We start from the raw sequence: 23,065 nt of genomic DNA on the forward strand, positions 1-23,065 counted from the left end.
GATTCCATATTATTTCCTTTCTCTGCTTGATTTGGGTTTATTTTGCTTTTCTTTTTCTAGGCTTATTAGGTATAAGCTTAGATTATTGCTTTGAGACTTTTTCTTTTTTCTCATGTATGCATTTTTAGTGCTATAAATTTTCCTCTCAGCACTGCTCTAGCTTTAACCCCTACATTTTGACATGTTATAGTTTGTCCAAAAAAAAATTACATCAGAGTTAAACATGCAAGGGAGAGTTTATTTAAGATTACAGCAATAGGGGAGAGAGATTGAACTCAACTCCAAATACCGCACTGGCAGCTGGAGATTTATAGCCAACAGAGGGGGTGAGGGTTCAGTAGATGGAAAATTACCAAAAAAATCTTGGCTAGGTATCAAGGATGGTGGGCGTGGGGGTGGGGGATTAAAAAAAAAACACACACACACACACAAATACGGGTTTTTGTGTGGCATTTGGCTGGAGTAGAATAGTTATTGTCTAAAGGTTTTCTTTCCCGCTAGGCTGGCCTTTTCCTGGTCCTTTGGCTAATGAGAGCAGGCTTTTGTTAGGTTTTGTTTTTTGTTTTGTTTTGTTGTTGTTTTTGTCTGTGGTTATTGGCATTTCCAGGCTACTGGCTTGTCTGGGACATATTAGGCAAAAAGAAACCTGGGACTCACCTCTGTAAGATTCTTTGGGTCCTGTGGTCCCTAGCCAATCTGCCTTATTTTCTCCACCTTTCCGAGTCTCTTGGACTTGCCCAGGGTTTTAGTTGTATCTTGGGATAGGGACAGGGAACGTGTTTACACAACCTTCCTGGAAGCAGAAGTCTCCTTATTGGCAGTTTTAATCGAACAAAATACTTGATAGCACCGGGGTAGTTTTGAGAAACCCTCCAGTGCATATTTTATTCCCAGCACCTCTTGCTACTTAGAGACTGCCTGCCCAGTGGGGCTGAGGCCTCTGTTACTTCAGAGGGAGAGGGAGTTTCAGCTGAGAATAAAGGAATCAGTGTTCAGCTCTGGCTTTCAGCTAGAACTTGTGAAAGGGCACAGCAGAAACAAGAAAAGTATCGGCATGAGAGATCAAAAAGTGTTTTGTTTTGTTAATTTTTGAATTTTAGAAGCTTCCTTTTAAATATCAAGACTCAAAGCCTTGTATTTTTAGAGTTTAACATTATAAAGGAAGCCATTGAGTAGAGAGGATGCAAGAGACCCACTTCACAGGAGGGAGAGGGTACCTCCTTGGCTTGGAAGAGGTACTGAGGGGGAGAGCATGAGAGCAGAACCAAGAGCTGAGCACACTTTGAAAGAGTCTTTGAAAGGCTCTGACTTCCTCTGGCCCCTCTGGGTTAGAAACTCAGAGTGGAGGTGGAAAGCCAGAGGAGGGGAATGCAGCACCCCACAGGCTGGGTCACAGTCTCCAGGAGCGCCAGGCCGAGGGGGCCGGAAGCAGTGCTCTCCAAGGAGCCTGAGAGGGGGCTGGAAGCTCCTGTGGTCCTGGGGTCCTGCACTCCCCTGATATGGAAGCCAAGGCTGCCCATGTTTTCTGGGTTCTCACTGGTCCATGGAGGAGAGCTGTGAGATGGACAGCCAAAGGCCAGGTCCACAGGGAGGGTGCCATTGAGCTTCAGGAGGTAGCAGTGTTGCCAGAGCCAGCGCCAGGGCCCAGTTGGCAGAGGACGTATGTCAGATGCTGGCTGTGCTGAGAGCACAGAACTCACTACAGTCCTTCATGGACACTTCACCAACAGAGCAAACAGGGCAAGGACATGGGCAGCCGAGGCCCACAAGGGCAGGGTGGCCACAGCTGGGGACACAGGACCCTCTCTTCAGGTGCCAGGGGGGCATGTAGGCTCCCTGAATCATCCACCACCCCAGACACCACCTCGGGAAGAAGTATGAGTGGAGGGAGAAGGACAGAGAGGGGGAGAGCAGCTGGGCTCTTAATCAGCCAGCTGTGAATGCCACACCGACCAGCCGCTTTTCCCAGCATTTTAACTGTAGGTTAAAATACCACAATCCATGTGTTCAGGCAGACTTTCAGTTGCAGATTACATAAAACCAAACTCAGATGACCTAAACAATTAGAGGTATGTCTCAGCTTACCTGACCTAGAAGGCTGAAGAAGGGCCAGCTTCAGGCAAGGTTTGATCTGGCAGCCTACATTATATGAGCACACCCAGCTTCTCTCTGCCCTTTCCTCAGCCTGTCTCTTGCATAGCTTCCCCATGTGTCCCAGCAGGCCTGGGCGGTGCTTGCTGGGTTTCTCTCCAGTGGGGATGCAGAGCATCTCATGCAGCTTCACAGAAGGATGAAGAAGCGTGTCTCGCAGATGCCTTGGCAAATGTCTTCCTGTGTCTCTATGGCCTGACGATGAGGTCCGCTGGTTGGCTTAAAGGAGGGGGGTGGTGGGCACCATCATGAAGATCCAAGTGTCATTTTCTTTTTTTTTCTTTTTTTTTTTTTTTTTTTGAGACGGAGTCTCGCTGTGTCGCCCAGGCTGGAGTGCAGTGGCCGGATCTCAGCTCACTGCAAGCTCCGCCTCCCGGGTTTACGCCATTCTCCTGCCTCAGCCTCCCGAGTAGCTGGGACTACAGGCGCCCGCCACCTCACCCGGCTAGTTTTTTGTATTTTTTAGTAGAGACAGGGTTTCACCGGGTTAGCCAAGATGGTCTCAATGTCCTGACCTCGTGATCCGCCTGTCTCGGCCTCCCGAAGTGCTGGGATTACAGGCTTGAGCCACCGCGCCCGGCCTCCAAGTGTCATTTTCTAAACAAAATGGAAAAGAAAGTATTGTGTGGCCCCAAATAGCCTGTGTCCTCCACAAGTGGCAATTTTTTTTTTTTTTTTTGTTAGACAGAATCTCACTCTGTCTGTCATCCAGGCTGGAGTGCAGTGGCGTCATCTTGGCCCACTGCAACCTCCACCTCCCTGGTTCAAGCAATTCTCGTGTCTCAGCCTCCCGAGTAGCTGGGATTACAGATGTACAACCACCACACCTGGCTAATTTTTCTATTTTTAGTAGAAATGGGGCTTTGCCATGGTGGCCAGGCTAGTCTTGAACTCCTGGCCTCAAGTGATCTACTCACCTTGGTCTTCCAAAGTGTTGGGATTACAGGCATGAGCCACTGCGCCCAGCCTAAGTGGCAAATTAGTTTATTCCTACCGTCAGCCGAAATAAGGGTTACATACTTTAAACCTGTTCCATGCATCAATTTAACAAATCCCAGCCAGACACGGTGGTTCACGCCTGTAATCCCAGCACTTTGGGAGGCTGAGGTGGACAGGTCATGAATTCAGGAGTTCGAGACCAGCCTGACCAACATGGTGAAACCCTGTCTCTACTAAAAATAGAGAAATTAGCTGGACATGTGGAGCACGCCTGTAATCCCAGCTACTCCGGAGGCTGAGGCAGGAGAATCACTTGAACCGGCAGGCAGAGATGGTAGTGAGCCGAGATTGTGCCACTGCATCCAGCCTGGGCGACAGTGCAAGACTCCGTCTCAAACAAACAAACAAAAATCCTGCTGGGCGCGGTGGCTCAAGCCTGTAATCCCAGCACTTTGGGAGGCCGAGACGGGCGGATCACGAGGTCAGAAGATCGAGACCATCCTGGCTAACCCGGTGAAACCCCGTCTCTACTAAAAAATACAAAAAACTAGCCGGGCGAGGTTGCGGGTGCCTGTAGTCCCAGCTACTCGGGAGGCTGAGGCAGGAGAATGGCCTGAACCCGGGAGGCGGAGCTTGCAGTGAGCTGAGATCCGGCCACTGCACTCCAGCCTGGGCGACAGAGCGAGACTCAGTCTCAAAAAAGAAAAAGAAAAAGAAAAAAAAATCCCTTTGAATGTACCAAAAACAAGTGAAAGAGCTGTTTATTATTTACCTTTTGAGTTCTAATAGGAAGTGTTCTATTCTGTCTTCCAGAGCCCCAGCCACTCGTAAGTTGTTATTTCCTGGAGATTCTTATAAAATTTTCTTCAGGGTACTGACTATACCCCCACACGAAGAGGACTTTCTTTCCTGATGTAGTCTTTAGGCTCTGTTTTCATTAGGACCTACATAAATGATATAAGTACTATTTTGAAGTAATTCTAATCAAGACCTTTACATTGTTGCCATGTTATTTTTCTGCTTTCCTGATGAATATTCCTCCCATATGATATAATTTAAATATTATCAAAAGATTTATTAGCAAGGTGTTCATACATCACATAATTACTGCTAAATCTGTAGCACTATTTGAAACCCAAATGAACTTTTAAAATCTTTGTACTTTATTATTTTGAGTGATTTAATATTTTCCTTTTTCTATCTAGAGTAAACTGAGCCATCCCCTTATTCTATCTGTCACCTCACAGTGGGAAGAGGAGCATTCTGGTACTTTCTGTGCATTGCCTCTTGACTGGGATATATGCAGAGCAGGTTCCAGGTTCCACTGCGTGCAGCGCACATTGCTATTTTCTCTTCTACTCAGTTCACCTTTGAAAGTGCTGTTTGTGACCCACTAAGGAACTGGGACCCACAGTTTAAAATGGATCATCAGGGCCAAAGGCTGGCAGGTGGAGGAGCCTGGCTCCCTTTGAGTCACGCTGCCCAGTACAGTGGCCACAGCCTTGCTGACCCCAGGGGAGCTGCGGGCCCCAGGCTCCAGCCAGCCCTGCTTGGCAGAGGCTCATGCTTCCCCCTGGGGACCTGGCCCATTTCCGTGGCTCCTCCCTGTCCCTACTCTGCCCTACTGGTGATCCAGTGTGGCTCTGCCCTTCCCCCTCTGACCCTGCGCCTTGTCCCCTTCCCAGAGGAGTGGGCTCCTCTCCCTCTACCCATTTGTTGTGGTCAAGGGTGCTCATCCTTGCTCCTCGGAGCCCACTGCACGAGCGCCTCCTTTCCCGGCAGCTTCCACGCCTGCACAGATGCTCATGAGTCTCAACCCTCTTCATTCAGCTTTCCTTCAGGAATCTTAGGAAAAAAAAAAGGGCACAGTGATTTCACCATTTTCTTTTTTTTTTTCTTTCTTTCTTTTTTTTTTTTAGACAGGGTCTCACTCTGTTGTCCAGGCTAGAGTGCAGTGGCACATTCTTGGCTCACTGTAACCTCTGCCTCCTGGGTTCAGAGTAGCCTCAGCCTCCTGAGTAGCTGGGATTACAGGCATGCACCACCACACTTGGCTAATTTCTGTATTTTTACGAGAGACCACATTTCACTTTATTGGCCAGGCTGGTCTCGAACTCCTGACCTCAAATGGTCCACCCACCTCGACCTCTCACAGTGCTGGAATTACAGGTATGAGCCACTGCACCTGGCTGGTTTCACCATTTTTAAGCCAGATCTTTGGCTTCTCCTCTGAGCTACCCTGTGGGGGTGGTGATTCCTCAGCTCAACTAACTGGTCACACAGGCTGGAGCCCAGGGGTCCCGGCTGGGCACCAAGGCCTTTGGGCCTGCCAGTATAGCTGTCCCCACCCTTGTTGTCTACACATCTTGGTGCCAGACTTCCAGCTCCCCACCCACCTTCCTGCTCTCATCCCTCCAGCCAGGAGTCTTTCAGAAATGCAAGCCCAACACCTTAGCTCCACTCCCTAAAGTCTCCAGTGGCTCCCAGAGCTCTTGGGGTAACTAATGTCTGGTCTCCTCACCTGGCTGTTAGGGCTTCAGGTGGTCTGACTCCACCTGCTTCTCCAAGTCCATTTCCTGCCACTCTCCATTCGTCATCATTTATTCAACAGATTTCTAAACACCTATGTGCCAGGATGTTCAGGGTGCTTGCACTGTATGGGTCAAAACTCTGCCCTGGCCAGGCGTGGTGGTTCATGCCTGTAATCCCAGCACTTTGGGAGGCTGAAGTGGGCGGATCACAAGGTCAGGAGTTTGAGACCAATCTGGCCAAAATGATGAAACCTTGTCTCCACTAAAAATGCAAAACTTAGCTGGGTGTGGTGGCATGCACCTATAATCCCAGCTACTCGGGAGGCTGAGGCAGGAGAATTGTTTGAACCTAGGAGGAGGAGGTTGCAGTGAGCCAAGATCACACCACTGCACTCCAGCGTGGGTTACAGAGTAAGACTCTGTCTGCTCCAACCCCTTCACCCCCGCAAAGAAACCCCTCTGCTCTGTGAAGTCTTCGGGATAGAAGGCATGAGACAGCCAATACGCATGTGGAATGAGTATGAGACAGCCAATATGCATGTGGAATGAGTATGAGACAGCCAATACGCATGTGGAATGAGTATGAGACAGCCAATATGCATGTGGAATGAGAAGCGATATGGGGGAGAGTGGAATGTGTGGAACGGATGTAGTGCAGGGAGGATTGCCAGCCTCGGGAAGGCAGTGTTAAAGAGGTTGGGGAGGGGGCAACTGAGCAGAAGCTTTAGTGGGTGAGGGGGGCCATGGGAGCGTATCAAGGTGGAGCGGGCAGAGGGGGCTTCCCATCCAAGCCACTCACAGACCCCACATGGGGTCAGGGCCATGCTGCCCTTCAGGCTGCAGGTCAGGCTCCACGAGCTGCTTAGGTCAAGTGCAGCGGCATCAGCCTGGCCCAGGTGCCATAGCAGGTATGCTGCTGTGGCCCTCACTCTGAGCTCTGTGCCAGCTGCCCTTTTCTGTGTTTTTGTTGTGGTTTTCACTTGGGTTTTTTGTTTTGGTTTGGTTTGTTTTTTTTTTTTTGTATCAAGAAAAATTATTTCAGGAGACCTCTGGCATTTTCTGGCAGACTCTGGAGGCAACAGAAGCTTGGCCTAGGGCAGAACTGAATTCAAATCTCAGCTCAGACAATAGCTGTGTTATTCTAGCAAGTTACTTAACTTATGGAAACCTCACTTTTCTCATCCATGAAATGATAAAAGTAGCACCTTCTTTGCTAGGTTATTGTGAAAATTATTTTTCGGCCAGGCGCAGTGGCTCGCACCTGTAATCCCAGCACTTTGGGAGGCCGAGGCAGGCGGATCACGAGGTCAGGAGATCGAGACCATCCTGGCTAACACTGTGAAACCCTGTCTCTACTAAAAAAAAAAAAAAAAAAAATATATATATATATATAAATTAGCCAGGCGTGGTGTCAGGCGCCTGTAGTCCCAGCTACTCGGGAGGCTGAGGCAGGAGAATGGTGTGAACCCGGGGGGCGGAGCTTGCAGTGAGTGGAGATTGCGCCACTGCACTCCAGCTTGGGCAACAGAGCGAGACTCCGTCTCAAAAAAAAAAATTGTTTATTTTTCATCTTACTCATTCAACCACCGTTTGTGAATTGCTCCTGTGTGCTGGGCTGTGTAGTAGGTGCTAGGGACACAGTGAAGACGCCGTGGGCCCTGCCCCAGGAGGCTGTGTCCAGAGGGCAGAGTGCCATGTGGCTGTTTTGGACAGCACCTCTCAGGAGCCTCACATAGCCTGGCACCCAGGAAGGCGCGTGTGGGGCAGCTGCCACAGCTTTCTCAAGATGAGGAGAGCCGGCGTGCCCTCAGGCTGGCCGAGACCCTGTGACTGTCACTTTCCTTTGGCTTCATTCCAGAGGCTGTAAGGACATAGTCAACACATTAAAAGCAGGGCTGCCATCACCTTTTCCTTATGTCCACCACCTCCCCAGTTTGGCACCTTCCATCTGGAGCTTCGGTCAGGTAGACAGATGAAGACACCCAGGCCCACACAGGACCTAGGGAGAAAAGCAAAGGCTCATGTACCTCCTGGATGCAACCCCTTCACCCACAGCTGAAACTATTCCCTGCGTAGCATTTCACTTAACAACTACTGAGATTTTAACAAATGCCAGATTGTAGAACTAAAACGTCATCTCAGCACCTTGCCTTTCACTGAATGTTAAATAGAGGCTAACATTCAATTTTTTTAGATCATTTCTGTTTTTTGCAAAAACATACCAAGTTCACCATGAAAACAGATGCTGGGGTGTGCCCCCTCCCCACAGCTGTCACTTTCCCCTGCAGCCACTCACTGGAGACTTGGGCTGCCCAGAGCAACCCATGGGGGCTGAGCGCAGGTGCCTTCCTCTGTGGGGTTTGACTGGACTTATTTACACAGGCAGCTGAGAAGTGATTTCCACACATTTTGATGTCCACAGTAACAGCAGAAAATTGTATACCCTAGAGGATATTAAAATTCTAAGAAAAGTATTCCAGTTTGCTTCCATTTCCATAGTTTGGGGAACTTAAAACAGTCATCCTGCTGTGTGACTGTGTCACTATGTGCTCCCTCTGCTTGGCTCCAGAGTGCTTAGGAGACCCATGGGCATGGTCTCCGCCCCCTGGACATTGGTTGGACCTGGAAGATGAAATGGCCACGGATGGGCAACACGAGGGGACCAGCTGATGTAATGTAAATAACATGATTGACTCCAACAAATTAGGAGTGTGCTGGTTCCGAGGCTTTCACCTGCAGAAACATTCAGATATCACCATTTGCTTTCTGCCTGGGTGGCCATCTCCTCGTCCAAAGAGAGTGACGGGGCGTCTAGCCCCTCCCAGTAAAGGATGCCTGCAGGTAGTGATCGCTTCGCTATCTTCCTCGAACGGTTCTCCTGTGTGCTAGCACCTGGTGTTGGTCTGTGACAGCAGCCGCTTGCTAGAGTGATGTCTGACTTCGAAGCTCTCGTGGACGTGTGACAACCACACTTTCATCCACACCCTAGTGTGCTGGGTGCCACCCACAGGCTTCTCCCACATTTAGACTCTCACCCAGTGGGACCCAGCTTCCTCCCAGATGTTCGGACTCTCGTTAGTTGTCGCTTCCCACCACAGTCACTTTGGTCGCCTGTGGTCTTTGGTAGCTCACATGCTGTTTGTGCTCATTGCTCACGTACACACCTGTGAGCATGCGTTTGCCCATGAGGCGTTAGGGACGGCACTCTGTGTGATGGCTGCTTGCATCACAGAGGCCTGTAGAGAAGCGCAGCAGCGTTTCATGTGTTTGGAAATGTGAACCCAGGCACATGAACAGACATTCACAGATCTCGCTGGCACACAGTGCCACAACCAACGGGGAGCATTGGCCATGGAAGGCTTGGCATGGGCTGGTACCTCCTCCAGAGAGGCCTTGCTGAAGGGCCATGAAGGTCGGTTATGGAAGAAACACATGTGGTTCTGTGGCTGCTTCCTGTCGCCTGATTTCCTGGAAATTTGCCATCTATGAAGCTGATTTCCCCTGCCTCACTCCTCAGGGGCCTGAAGTACTCTCTTCTTCCCTCAGAGTGGCATGGAGAGTCTCCTGTGACACCCTTTCATTTTGTTCATTTGAACCCTGTGTTATGTGACCTGTATGTGTGATGCACACGTCACGACAGACAGTAACTCCCAGAAGGCCAGATTTGTGTGTGAGTTCATTTTGCGTTGCTGCCCCGCCCTGGGCTGCGTGTCGTGGTGCTTTCTGTGTGGCAGAACATCATCAGTATTGGAGGGATGCGTGCACAAGGCACAAGCAGAAGGAAGGAGTTTAGTCAAAGGTGGCAATTTGTACGTTATGTGTATTCAGTTTTTATTACTGACATGCTTTCAGTGCTTCTCTGTCTCACTCATTCAGTAAACACACATGTATTACATGCTTTCTATGTGTGAGGTGCTCCTGGTAAGGGGGATCCAGGTCCCCAGCTGTTCAGTGTTGTGATCAGTACTTCGTCTGAACTGAGAGTTGTCAAGGATGCTCTTCAGAGCATTGTGACAGACCCCCAGCCTGCTTGATTATGAAGCTAGAGGAGGTTTCTTTCTTAAGGAAAGGAGGAAGTCTGCTTGTGTGCAGGTTTGAAGGATGAGGAGAAGTCGTGGTATCAAAACGGTGAGGAGGTTAAAACAACAACAAGATCCCACTATATATATATTAGAATGACTACGATCAAAAAGCAAAAAAAATAAAAATAAAAAACCCCTTACATTATTAATCGGTGAGGGTGTGGAGCAACAGGCACTCATTCATTGCTGGTGGGAATGAAAAATGGTACAGCCACTTTTCTAGTTTGGCAGTTTCTTTCAAAACTAAATGCCATATGATCCAACCATTACACACCTAGGCATCCACCAAATTAATTTGAAAACTTATGTCCACACAAGAACCTGCACACAAATGCTGATGGCATCTTTATTCATAATCACCAAAAACCGCAACCCACCAAGATGTCTTTTTAGAGGTGAATAGATAGATAAACTGTGACACATTCATACTGGGAAATACTATTCAGTGATAAAAAGGAATAAGCTACAAAGCCATAGAAAGGCATGGATGGGCCGGGCGCGGTGGCTCAAGCCTGTAATCCCAGCACTTTGGGAGGCCGAGACGGGCGGATCACGAGGTCAGGAGTTCGAGACCATCCTGGCTAACACGGTGAAACCTCATCTCTAATAGAAAATACAAAAAAAAAAACTAGCCGGGCGAGGTGGCGGGCGCCTGTAGTCCCAGCTACTCGGGAGGATGAGACAGGAGAATGCCGTGAACCCGGGAGGCGGAGCTTGCAGTGAGCTGAGATCCGGCCACTGCACTCCAGCCCGGGTGGCAGAGCGAGACTCCGTCTCAAAAAAAAAAAAAAAAAAAAAAAGGCGTGGATGAATCTTAAATTCATATTGCCAAATGAAGCAAATCAATCTGGAAAGGCTACATACCATACGATCCCAAATTATGTGACGTTTTGGAAAAGGCAAAACTGTAGAGGCAGTAACAGATTAGTGGTTTCCAGAAGGTCAGAGCTGGGACTTGGGGGTGAGGTTGGATAAGTAAAGGTCCGGGGATTGTTTCGGGTGGTAAAACTATTTTGTGTGATACTATAATGGTGGATAGCTGACGCTGTGCATTTGCCAAAACCAATAGAATGTACGATAGCAAGAGTGAACTACAATGTATGTAAATTTTAAAAAGTCATTTATGAAGTCGGGGGATCTCAGAATGGGAAACAGAATGTGACATATCAATCTAATTATATTAAATTTGTGTGAAACAGCCTCACTGGGGGAAGTTGTTGGGGGGCAGGGGAGAAAAAAGGTGCTGACCTGAAATGAGTCTTAAAGACAAAAGGCAGAAGCAACTGAACACAATTACTGCACTCTAGTTAATAAAGTTGTTTTCCACAGGGGTACAGGTGAACAGTTCTGCTACCACTATGTACAGATACTGGCATTAAACATGCAATATTTGTCTGGCTGTACCTGGTTTATTTCACTTAACATAATGGCCTCCAGGCTCATCCATGTTGCTGCAGGTAACAGGATGTCATTCTTTTTATAGCAGAATAGTATTTCATTGTGTATATTTACCACACGTTCTTTATCCATTCACCCACTGATGAGCACTTAGGCTGATTCCATATCTTGAGTGTCGTGAACGGGGCTGCAATAAACATGGGAGTGCAGATACTTATTTGTCATACTGATTTCCTTTCTTTTCCATACATCCCCTGCACTGGATTGCTGGATCATATGGTATTTTAATTTTTCTTTTTTTAAGGAACCTCCATACTGTTTTCCATAGTGACTGCACTAATTTACTTTACCACCAACAGTGTACCAGAGTTCCCCCTTTCTTTGCATTATTGCCAGCATGTTATTTTTTGCTATTTTTAATAATAGCCAAGTAAATTTACATCAGGCTGGCCCCAAACTCCTAGGCACAAGCAATCCTCCTGCCTTGGGTTCCCAAAGTGCTGGGATTGCGGGTGTGATCCACTGTGCCCAATCACAGGCTATTTTTAGATTTCATATTCTACCACTTCAAATAAGATGCAAAAGGCTTACAAAAGCCATTGAACTCAAGTAAGGTGATTTATTAATATTTACCCAGATGCTGACCATTTCAGTTGCTCATCTTTCTTTTTTTTTTTTTTTTTTTGAGGCAGAGTCTTGCTCTGTCGCCCGGACTGGAGTGCAGTGGCCGGATCTCAGCTCACTGCAAGCTCCGCCTCCCGGGTTTACGCCATTCTCCTGCCTCAGCCTCCCGAGTAGCTGAGACTACAGGCGCCCGCCACCTCGCCCAGCTAGTTTTTGTATTTTTAGTAGAGACGGGGCTCATCTTTCATTCCTGAAGTTCCAGGTTTCCCTTTGGAAGCATTTCCCTTTGGAAGCATTTCCCTTCAGCCTGTAGAATTTCCTGTAGCATTTCTTTTAGAGCAGATCTGCAGATGACAGAGTATCTTAATTTTTATTCATCTGAGAATGTCTTTAACTCACCTTCATTCCTGGAGGATAGAATAAAGAGTTCTGAGTTGACAGTTCTTTTCTTTCAGTCTGTGAAAGTTGTGGTTCCACTGTCTTCTGGTCTGCATGGTCCCTGATAAGATGTCTGCAGTCACGCACATTGCCATTCCTTGGCATGTAAAGTGTCATTTTGCTCTGGCTATTTTCAAGATGTTTTTTCAATTATAGTTTTTCAGCAGTTTGATTATGATGTTTCTGGGCCTGGTTATCTTTTAATTTACCATATTTGGGGTTGTTCAGCTTCTCAAATTGGAAAAAGTATGTCTTTCACTAAATTTCAGAATTTGAAGGCATTATTTCTGTAAGAAAATATTTTTCTGCACAATTCTCTTTCTTTTCTCCAGGAACTAAGAGAACACAATTTGATACTGTCTTTTGATATGAGCCCACAGATCCCTGAGTCTTTGTTTATTGTTCTTCCTTTCTTTAGATCGGATCATTTCTATTGATCTCTCTTCAAATTCAATAGCTGTTTTCTCTGTCATCTCTACACTATTATTGAGCTTTTCCTGTAAATATTGGGTATTTTTTGAGGTATCATGTGATTTTAACGTGTAGAAAACTTGAGAGCCACTGACTTAATACTCCAAGGCCTTCGTGTCCTCATCTTAAAAAAATGAGGATGACAATGTGGCCTTACCACTTCCCAGGGTTTCTAGGCGGAACTAAGGAGCATTGCTGTAAGACTGCAGGACTTTGATGCTTGGCACAATTCGTCAGATTTAGCCAGGGAGTCAAGACTAACTAATAATGCCCAGTGAGTTCTATTCCCAGACATAGCAGGGTATTATTGTTCAAGATACTGCCAAGAATCCAAAAGATGTTGTGACAGAAATTCTCATGATTTGAATAGTTGAAACGGGCTAGAAGCATGTGAACCATTGCACATTGTCCAAGTTGTAAAAGTGTGAAGGTGTTTAACAAATGACCCCAAGAGTTTGCAGGGGATGCAGCACAAGCCACTAAGTTTAGGACAGGCTGAGACAGAGGCAGGTACCAAGTGCCAGGACCTGTGAGGGAGGGGAATGACCAGCATCAAAGAGACCAGAATTTTCATCTTAAAATATGTTCTAAAATAAAAATACAATGTACAAATTTGACTGAAACCTACCATTAGCATATGTTATAGGAATTTTTAAGTTAACTGAGTTCATAATTTGGGCTGCTGTAAAAAGAATGTACATAATTATGTTAAGAGTCACACAGGCTAGAGTCAAAAGGAATTGTTCTCAAATCTGCTAAGTACATTTAGTGGTATATTCACCAAAATTATGTTTTGATATTAGACAATTGTATTAAGTATTAATGTGCTTATGCATGATACATTGGCTTACTTGTTTTAATGTTTAATAAAATGTGATATCCATTAAATATCCTAAATGGCACAGATTAAGAGTAGATATTTTAACTAAAGCTAGTCTCTTCTTATTAACAGAATATCCAAGGTATCTCCAAGCACCCAATTCAGATTACTAAACCTAAGAATTTTAAAGGTAACTCATTTCTTACTATCTTGCTAAAGTCTTGGGTAATTCTTTTATGAGACAGGGTGTCACTCTGTCACCCAGGTTGGAGTGTAGCTGTGCGATCATGGCTCACTGCAGCCTTGACCTCCTAGGCTCAGGTGATTCTCCCACCTCAATCTCCTGGGTAGCTGGGCCTACAGGCATGCACCACCATACCTGGCTAATTTGTGTGTGTGTGTGTGTGTATTTTTTGTAGAGATGAGGCTTTGCCATGTTGCCAAAGCTGGTCTCAAACTCCTGGGCGTAAGTGATCCTCCCACCTCAGCCTCCCAAAGTGCTGGGATTACAGGTGTGAGCCACTGTGCCGTTTTTAACATTTTTAAAAAGGTTACTTGTCATTGATTTTCTATAGAACTAACTGCTTCACCTTTCTGAAGTTCTTTGTATTTGCATGACCAGGATTTAAATATACATTGAAAAAATAAAAAACAGCTAAAGTGATATGGTACCTCCCTGTTAGCAGTTTACAAGTGGAAATAGATGATAATTATATCAGGAAAGTAGCTTTCCTCCTACCATCCCTCCCCCACCAGCCTCCCAATAAAGAAAACACAAACATATAATAGCACTGGTGCTTATTAAAGTCTGAACATTACTGGAAATGTTTATAAAAGCACACTAACACTCTTAAAAAGAGTCTACGAGCACATGATAAAGCACACTAACACTCGTCTTTCTTTTAAGCGATTCTGCTGTAATGCTGATGGGTACGTTTCTAAAAAAGAAAAAGTTCAAATCTGAGCAAATGAGAGTTCTGCTGCCCATGCCCTGTACACGTCCTCCCCTTGGCAGTGGTGCTCCTGCCCTTCTCTTGGGGTCCCTGCTGTGCAAAAAGGTCCTGGCAAAGCAGTGAAACCCGATGAGCAGTCTTGCAGTCTTGTCTCTTCTCTCCTCTCCTCTCCCCTCCCCTCCCCTCCCCTGTCCTCTCCTCTCCTCTCCTCTCCTCTCCTCTTCTCTTTTTTTGAGACAGAGTCTCGCTCTGTCGCCCAGGCTGGAGTGCAATGTCATGATCTCAGCTCACTGCAACCTCCGCCTCCTGGGTTCAAGCGATTCTCCTGCCTCAGCCTCCCTAGTAGCTGGGACTACAGGCATACACCACCACGGCGAGCTAATTTTTTGTATTTTTAATAGAGATGGGGTTTCATCATGTTGCCCAGGCTGGTCTCAAACTCCTGGGCTCAAGTGATCTTCCCACCTCGACCTCCCAAAGTGCTGGGATTACAGGTGTGAGCTACTGCTCCCCGCCCCGATGAGCAGTCTTTTCTAAAATACATGTGACTGTCCTGAAATAGGGTCCATGGAGAGAGATCCTGAGTAGCTTCATCCCCTGCTGCCCCTTTAAAATGTCTTCAGTGGGAAAATCACAGTTGTGCTTCCCACATAGACCTTCAATCAGTGAGGCTCAGAGAGTTTCAAGATTGCTTTTACTGGAATGCATTCAGTTGTCAACATTTGACTTTTTGTTTTCTTCACTAAGAATTCTAGACAAAACAGAAAATTTTAAAAAGACAAAACCTACTTAACTTTTAGTAGTAATATGTTATTTTTAAGTTACATTAATAAGGCCAGGCGCCATAGCTCACACCTGTAATCCTAGCACTTTGGGGGGCCAAGGCAGGAGGATTGCTTAAGTCTGGGAGTTTGAGACTAGCCTGGGCAACATCGTAAGACCCTGTCTCTACAAGAAACTTAAAAATGAGCTGGTGATGGCGGTGTGCACCTGTAGTCCTAGCTTGCTTTGGGAAGCTGAGGCAGGAGTATTGCTTAAGCCCTGGAGTGCAAGGCTGCAGTGAGCTATGATTGTGCCACTGCACTCCAGCCTGGGCAACAAAGTGAGACCCCCATCTCTAAAAAAATTAAATTCATAAAAATATTCAGAAAAATTTAAAATCTTAACTCTTGACTTTAGAATAATATTCAAATAATATTGTATTGAGGAATAGCTATGAGTCAGTTCATGACCAGAGTCACTAAATGCTCTTGAAATAACAATTCAGGTAAAGAAGACGAGACTCTCACGATCTCCCCGAGGGCCATGTTTGTTTCATCCAAAGGCCACACCTTTCTAGCAGCAGGTACGTTTCTGTAGCTTACTTTATGCATTTTCATAGAGTTCAATGGTTTAGAAATTGTACAATTCAAAGGTACTTATGGAATTCATTCTTTCAGATAAATTCTTTTTTTTGTTTTTTTTTTTGCATTCTTGTGGCCCAGGCTGGAATACAATGGTGCGATCTTGGCTCACTGCAACCTCTGCCTCCTGGGTTCAAGCGATTCTCCTGCCTCAGACTCCCAAGTAACTGGGATTATAGGTGTGCGCCACCACACCTGGCTAATTTTTATATTTTTAGTAGAGACAGGGTTTCACCATGTTGGTCAGGCTGGTCTCGAACTCCTGACCTCAGGTGATCTGCCCGCCTTGGCCTCCCAAAGTGCTGGGATTACAGGCATAAGCCACTGCAGCCGGCCTCTTTCAAATAAATTCTAGGGCACAGTACATAATAACAAGTTTTGCTTCCAGTGTCCCCTCATCACCATATCTAAATCCCAGATACCCGTGGTCCCCGCCCCTGTGCTTTGTCTGCCCTGCTCTTTGCGGCCTTGCCCAGCCCTGCTCCTCCCAGCTCAGAGTCACCTCCACTCCAGGCCCTTGCCCAGCCATTCCTCTTCCCCAGAGACCATCTTGGTGCACTCCTTTGCCTCCTCCATGCCTTTGCTCTATGTCACTTTGTTGATGAGGCCTATAAATAAGGTAACTGGTCATCCTGTTTATAACAATAACTCCCCTCCATGCACACACTCTCACTCACTGCTGAGCCTCCTCACCTTGTGCGATCCTCCCCATTTCATTTCTCGCCTCCTGACACTGAGGCCAGAAGACCCTGGGAGATGGGAGGCGGGGACGTGGACCTTGAGGCTACAGTCAGGAGAGTTTGAGGGTGGCTGGGGTGGGCAGCAACCACGAGGAACATTGCTGGCAAATTCTAAATTAATGCAGAACTGTATCTCACAGACTTTTCACAGATTGAATTGCGCATTCTTGCACATTTATCTGGGGATCCAGAACTTCTGAAGTTATTCCAGGAATCTGAAAGAGATGATGTATTTTCTACTCTGACTTCACACTGGTAAGATATATGAACTCACAATATTATCAGATCTGCAGGAAGGCCAGTATGAGTTTAAAAGCCTGAATTATTCCAAGGCTACTTTCATAAGACAGAAATTATATATTTTTTGGTATATGTGGCTAGTAGTTAATCATTTTGAAAAGAAGAGTAGATAACTAGGATGCCATGAGTTACCTAATTGTGAAAGAAGTGATGATTCTTCTCCACTAAAAAAGAAGTTCATTCCTAGAAAATATAATAGAAATGATAAAATAACCAGCGAGTCCTGCACCCTATAGGTGAGCAACATGAAAAGAGTGAGCCCACGGTGCTGGCTGTGAGCCGCTGCCCTCAGAGGAGAGCAAGGTGCTTGCTGCACACTCAGGCCCCAGCCCGTCTGTGGGCCAGGGGCTTCTTGAGCTGCGGGTGAAAGACCCTGCCTGAGTGGCTTACACTCTTGGAGAATTCCAGAGGCAGATGGGCTCGGGTTTTGTTGGGCAGCTTGCCAGGGTCATCCCAGGCCCGTCCTTCTGCATGATATTCTCAGGACGTTGGCTTCTCTTCCTTCTTGTGGAATACCTGCTCGTCTCCAAAGCAGGATGGAGAGACAGCTGCGAGGCTCTCCTCTCACCCCTCTCCTCTGCCCAGGAAGGTCAAGGGGCTCTTGCAGAGCCCAGTGCAGACGACAGCTACACCCCGCTATCTAGAGTAGGTCATGCAGCTGCACCACCTGCAAGGGAGGTGGAGAGATTCTACTCCAGAGAAAAGGAGGAGTGATTATTGTTTTAGGCGTATACATGACAGGTGTTCACCGGGCCAGGCGCATCAGTGCCCCTTTGGGGGGTGGGGTGCGCTGGCTGGTGGAAGGTCCCTGTGTCTGAGTCACCGTCCACTCCCTCAGCAGCTGCAGGCGCCACCTTCCCATCACCTTGGGCCTCTTCTGCTCCCCCTGCAGCTCCCGCACCCCTCCCTACCCTTCCCCTCCCAGCTCATCTCCTGATACCTGTTCACCCTCACGTCGTCACACAGAAAGGCTGCCCAGCACCTACGGGGTGGGAGATGAGGAAGTGGATCGGGGGGTCCCTCAGGGGTGGAAGCCAGAGGGGAGAAGTCGGAGGAGCAGAGTCCTAAGCGGGGGGGGGGGGGGGGGGGGGGGGGGGGGGTCTGTCCTTCAGCCCCTCACTAGGCCAGCCCCCTGCATTCCCTGCGTTCTTAAGCCCCTGCACTCCCCTCCTCATGTGCTGTCTCTGCCTCTGTCTTTGCTGAAGGCAGGGGGACCTGCAAGGGCTCTGGCTGCTCTCTGGCCTGGTTGCCACCCGCTCTCCCTGTGCTCCCTCTTCAGCCACCCTGGCTGGTCTTGAGCACACCAGTTACCTGCCTCACTCCAGCCTTTCCTGCCCTGGGGCTCAGGAAGCTCTTTCCCCAAATGTCCGTGTGTCTCCCTCACCCACCTTATCCAAGTGGGCCCTCCCGGCATCTCCTCAGGGCCTTTGCCTGACCACCCTCCCCTGATGCTGGGCACACTGCCACTCCTCTCTGGTCTCCGCTCGTCTCTGGTCCGATGCACATTCTCATGTATTGCTCTACTGTTCATCCTGCCGCAGCATCAGCGCCCAGGGGCTGAGACCTCATCCACTGTGGTCCCTACTGTGCTCCACAAAGGGTGGGGACTCACAAAGGATTTGTCAAATAAACGAACGAATAGTATAGAACTCAAACTTGCGTTTGAATCAGAAAATCTCTCCAAAAAAGGCTACCACCACAGGACTCTTACTTGAATGACAAAATTCAGAAAGAAATATTTTATATACCAGGAGCAGAGGATTGAGAATGTTACTGTACACTCAGCTGGACTTTGGAGTAGCTGTGAAATTGTGTTTATGGTGACAGCAGGAAAAGTGACAAAAGCAAAGCATAATGAAGTGTTTGCCCAGCCCAGGAAGAGGCACTGTACCGGGTGGGTGTGACAAGCACGGCACATGGTGGGGTCCAGGGCAGCAGGAACCAAGGCCGGCTCTTGAGCACTGGGTCCTACCTCTCACCCCATATCCAGGGCATCCTCTTGTTCTCTCCCATCCTCTTCCCTCATCCTCAGACCCTGCACCCTACCCTCTGCGACCCGGTTGTTTCACATGAGTGGCCTCCACTCCCGTCAGGGCCCACTCTGGGACTCCAACTCTCCACCTCTGAATGTCAGATCTGCACCGGGTCCTCGCTGGCCTCACTCACAGCTCTGCCAGTGGCCTTCCTCCTGGCATCTCTTTCCAGGTCTGTCACTTACCCAGTCTTGCCTGTACCCCACTGAGCTCCAAAAGCACGGAGACCCAGTCAGCTCCGGCTCCTCCTGGGCACTCCGGAAAGGTCCCAGGATGGATCCCAGGACACATACAGACCCATTCTTCTCTCCGCTCAGCCCCATCAGCTGCCCCCTTAGGAAGCTGTGCTCCTCTGACTTCTCCCTGCTCTCTGGCTTCCAGCCCTGAGCGATCCCCATTATTTACTTGCTCACCACTTACCCCACCCCAGGTGCCGGAAGAAGTTGCAAGGTGGTGGCAGCTGAGTCCAGTAGAAATTCAGGCCATGTGGACTCAGAGAAGCCCTTAATATTCTCGACTTCCTGTCTTCTCTTGTTGCTCCAGACTTTTTTGATCTCCCACAAATAACTACTATTCTCTCTTAATCTCCAAAAAGAACCTCCCCTCTTACTTAAATGACAAAGTAGAAAGCCTAAGACAGGGGCTTCTGAACTCCCTTCCACCCTGCCTCAGTTTCTCCATGTACGCTCCTCCCCCTCTCCAATGGCTCCTGTCTCAAAGGAGGGAGCTTCTCTATTGCCAGGATAAGGACTGTGCAGTGTAGATCTCCAGGAGTTGCCACATGTCTAGACCTGTGTGCCTGGCTCCTCCCACAGCTGTGCGGTGTACAACCAGTCGAGCCTTACATGGCAGCCTTCATCCATATTCCTTTTATTTTCCATGTTTTCTCTAGCATTGTTAATATATCCTTGTTGATTTCCTCGTTCCCCTCTACTGGGGGACAAAAAACATGCTTTAGGATTCCCCTAAATATAACCTTAGAAAGAAATCCTGTCTTCAACCTGGTTGAAGACTTCATTTATTGCTTAGGTACAAAAGAAATCTACACTTACTCCCTATACTTTCTCACTGCCAGTTCTTTCTTGCTTCTTAAACTTTCATTTTACCTACATAGGGCTTTATTTGTATTTGAAGCCCTGAACTCCTCAAGTCTTAAGACAATGATTGCCTCCAGGATGTTTCTGGCTCTGAGGTCCAGGGCCAGCAACAGCAGCGAGACCCCACCCCCAGCAAGGGACAAGTCAAAGACTCCACAAGGTCTTTGTGGGTGTGCGGCAGCCCTGGTCCCTGCCTGTCCCGCTTCTTTCTCCTGGTCTCTGTGCCCCCGCTCCTGGGAAAACATCCTTCTCTCAAGCTCTCACCATCTTTTAAAATCAAGATATAATTCACAGACCATAGAATTCACCCTTTTAAGGTTACAATTGGCCTGGCACAGTGGCTCATGCCCATAATCCCAGCATTTGGGGAGGTAAAGAGGAGAGGATCACTTGAGGCCAGGAGCTTGAGACCAGCCTGGGCAACATTGCAAGACTCCCATCTCTACAAAAAAAAATTTTTTTTAATTAGCCAGATGAGGTGACACATGCCTGTCCTGTAGTCCTGGCTGCTTGAGAGGCTATGAAGAGAGGATTGCTTGAGCCCAGGTTGAGGCTGCAGTGAGCTATGATTGCACCACTGCACTACAGCCTTGACAGACAGAGTAAGACCCTGTCTCTCAAAAAATAAAGTTACAATCACCTCTATCTAATTCCAGAACATTTCCATCACCCTGAAAAGAAACCTCATGCCCATTAACCACCATGCCCAATTCACCCCACCTTCCAGCCCTGGAAACCACTCATCTACTTTCTGTCTCTAGATTTACCTATTCTGGACACTTCACATTAATGAAATTGTACAACAGGGAACCTTTTGTATCTGGCTTCTTTTACTGAACATAGTATTTTCAAGGTTTATCCATGCTGTAGGAGGTAACAGTACTTCATTCCTTTTTATGACTGAAAAATATTCTATTATATAGAATAATATATTCTATATATTTCAATATAAATAAGCAAATAATCCATGTATTTATCTATTCATCAAATGTCCTTCGATGGACATTTGGGTTGTTTCTACTTTTTGTCAGTTATGAACAATGCATTATGCATGTTTGTATATAGGTTTGGTTTTGGTTTTGGCTTTGGTTTTGGTTTTTTTTTTTTTTTTTTTTTTGAGACAGGGTCACACTCTGTCCCCTAGGCTGGAAAACAAAGGTATGATCTTGGCTTACTGCAACCTCTGCCTTCCAGGTTTGAGTGATTCTCCAGCCTTAGCCTCCTGAGTAGCTAGGACCACAGGTACATGCCACCATGCCTGGCTGAATTTTTTTTTGTTTTTTTTTAGACAGGGCCTCACCCTGTCGCCCAGACTGGAGTGCAGTGGCACAATCTCGACTCACTGCAACCTCTGTCTCCCAGGCTCAAGAGATTCTCCTGCCTCAGCCTCCCAAGTAGCTGGGATTACAGGCGTGCGCCATTGCCACCCAGCTAATTTTTGTAACTTTAGTAGTGACAGGGTTTCACTATGTTGGCCGGGCTGATCTTGAACTCCTGACCTCAAATGATCCACTTGCCTTGGCCTCCCAAAGTGCTGGGATTACAGGCATGAGCCACTGCGCCTAGCCTAATTTTTGTATTTTTAGTAGAGATGAGGTTTCGCCATGTTGGCCAGGCTGATCTCAAACTCCTGATTACAAAGCAGCCTGCCCGCCTCGGGCTCCCAAAGTGCTGGGATTACAGGCGTGAACCACCACATCTGGCTGAGGTTTGGTTTTGTTTTGTTTAGTTTCTGAGATAAGATCTCGATCTGTAACCCTTAGTGGGAGTGCAGTGGCTCACTGCCACTCACAGCTTACTGCAGCCTCGACCTCCTGCTGGACTCAACAATCCTCCCACCTCAGCCTCCTGAGTACCTGAGACCACAGGCACATGCCACCATGCCTGGCTAGATTTTTTTTTCTTCTCTTTGGTAGAGACTGTCTTCCTATGTTGCCTAGGCTGGCCTCGAACTCCTGGGCTCAGGCGATCCTCCCTCCTTGGCCTCCCAAAGTGCTGGGATTACAGGTGTGAGCTGCCGCCCCTGGTCTGTGTGCAAGTTTTTATGCAGACATACATTTAAATTTATCCTGAGTATATACCTAGGAGTAGACATGCTGGGTCATAAAATAATTCTTTATTTAACTTTTTTCATTGTGGTAAAATATCTGTCGCATAAAATTTACCATCTTAATCATTTAAAATGTGCAATTCATTGGTACCTATATTTAACTTTTCCATGACCTGCTAAATAATTTTCCAAAAATGCTGCACCGTTTTACATTCCCAAAGGTATATGGGGTTCAAGCTTCTCCACATTCTCACCAATACTTTGTATTACCTGTCTTTTTGATTCTAGCCATCCTGTGAGTGTGAAGTGGTATCTCATTGAGCTTTGACTTGCATTTCCTTGTTGGAGATGGATGTTGAGCACGGTTTTGTGGGCTTGTCATTTACTCTCTGTCCCTGCCCCTCCTCTACACCTGAACACAGGTGCACCCTGGAGTGTTTTACTTGCCTGCCTTTCTCTGTGTCCCTCTTCCCAGAAGGTGTCCTTTTTTCTCACTTTCGCTTTCCTTCCAGTTAGGATATAAGACAATATAGAATTTTTAAAGTATATAATAAATTTAATAACACCCCTGCTCTCTCTCCAGAGAAACAGAAAGTCTTAGAAGATGGTTTTAGTTCAGGCAGGAAGACCATTTTGCTTCTTGGTTAACCTTTGAGCTTTGTTGCCATCTTAGTGCTTGGATGGAATAGGTGTCCTGGATTTCTTCCCTTAGAATGCATGAGAGAATCTCTCTGCAATTCAAGGCGAGTGTTGGTGATTAGATCACAAGTGTTACTTTCTTCAGTGGGCCCAAAGCTACTCTGGCTGTTGCTAACCAAGTATTACAGCAAAGCATTTTTGTCAAAGTAGTGGGCGAAGGATATGGGTAAAGTGGGAAATGTATAGCATGAAATGCTTACATTAGAAATCAGGAAAGATCTCAAGTCAATAAGTTTCTATCTCAAGAAACTTGAAAAAGAAGAGCAAAATAAACCCAAAGCAAGCAGAAGGAATGAAATAATAAACAGCAGAAATCAATGAAATTGACAGGCAGAA

General features: G+C 47.1%; 1 protein-coding gene across 1 annotated transcript in view; it reads left to right on the forward strand.

The window, feature by feature from the left end:
• Positions 1-23,065, forward strand: part of POLN (DNA polymerase nu) — a 159,164-nt gene that overhangs the window by 93,526 nt on the left and 42,573 nt on the right. The window contains exons 16-18 of the mRNA XM_023206783.2: positions 13,587-13,644; positions 15,675-15,752; positions 16,691-16,805. Of these exons, the coding sequence (XP_023062551.1) occupies positions 13,587-13,644; positions 15,675-15,752; positions 16,691-16,805 (251 nt within the window). The remainder of the gene's footprint in view (positions 1-13,586; positions 13,645-15,674; positions 15,753-16,690; positions 16,806-23,065) is intronic.

The sequence above is a fragment of the Piliocolobus tephrosceles genome, chromosome 3, assembly GCF_002776525.5.
Source record: "Piliocolobus tephrosceles isolate RC106 chromosome 3, ASM277652v3, whole genome shotgun sequence".
Lineage (NCBI taxonomy): Eukaryota > Metazoa > Chordata > Mammalia > Primates > Cercopithecidae > Piliocolobus > Piliocolobus tephrosceles.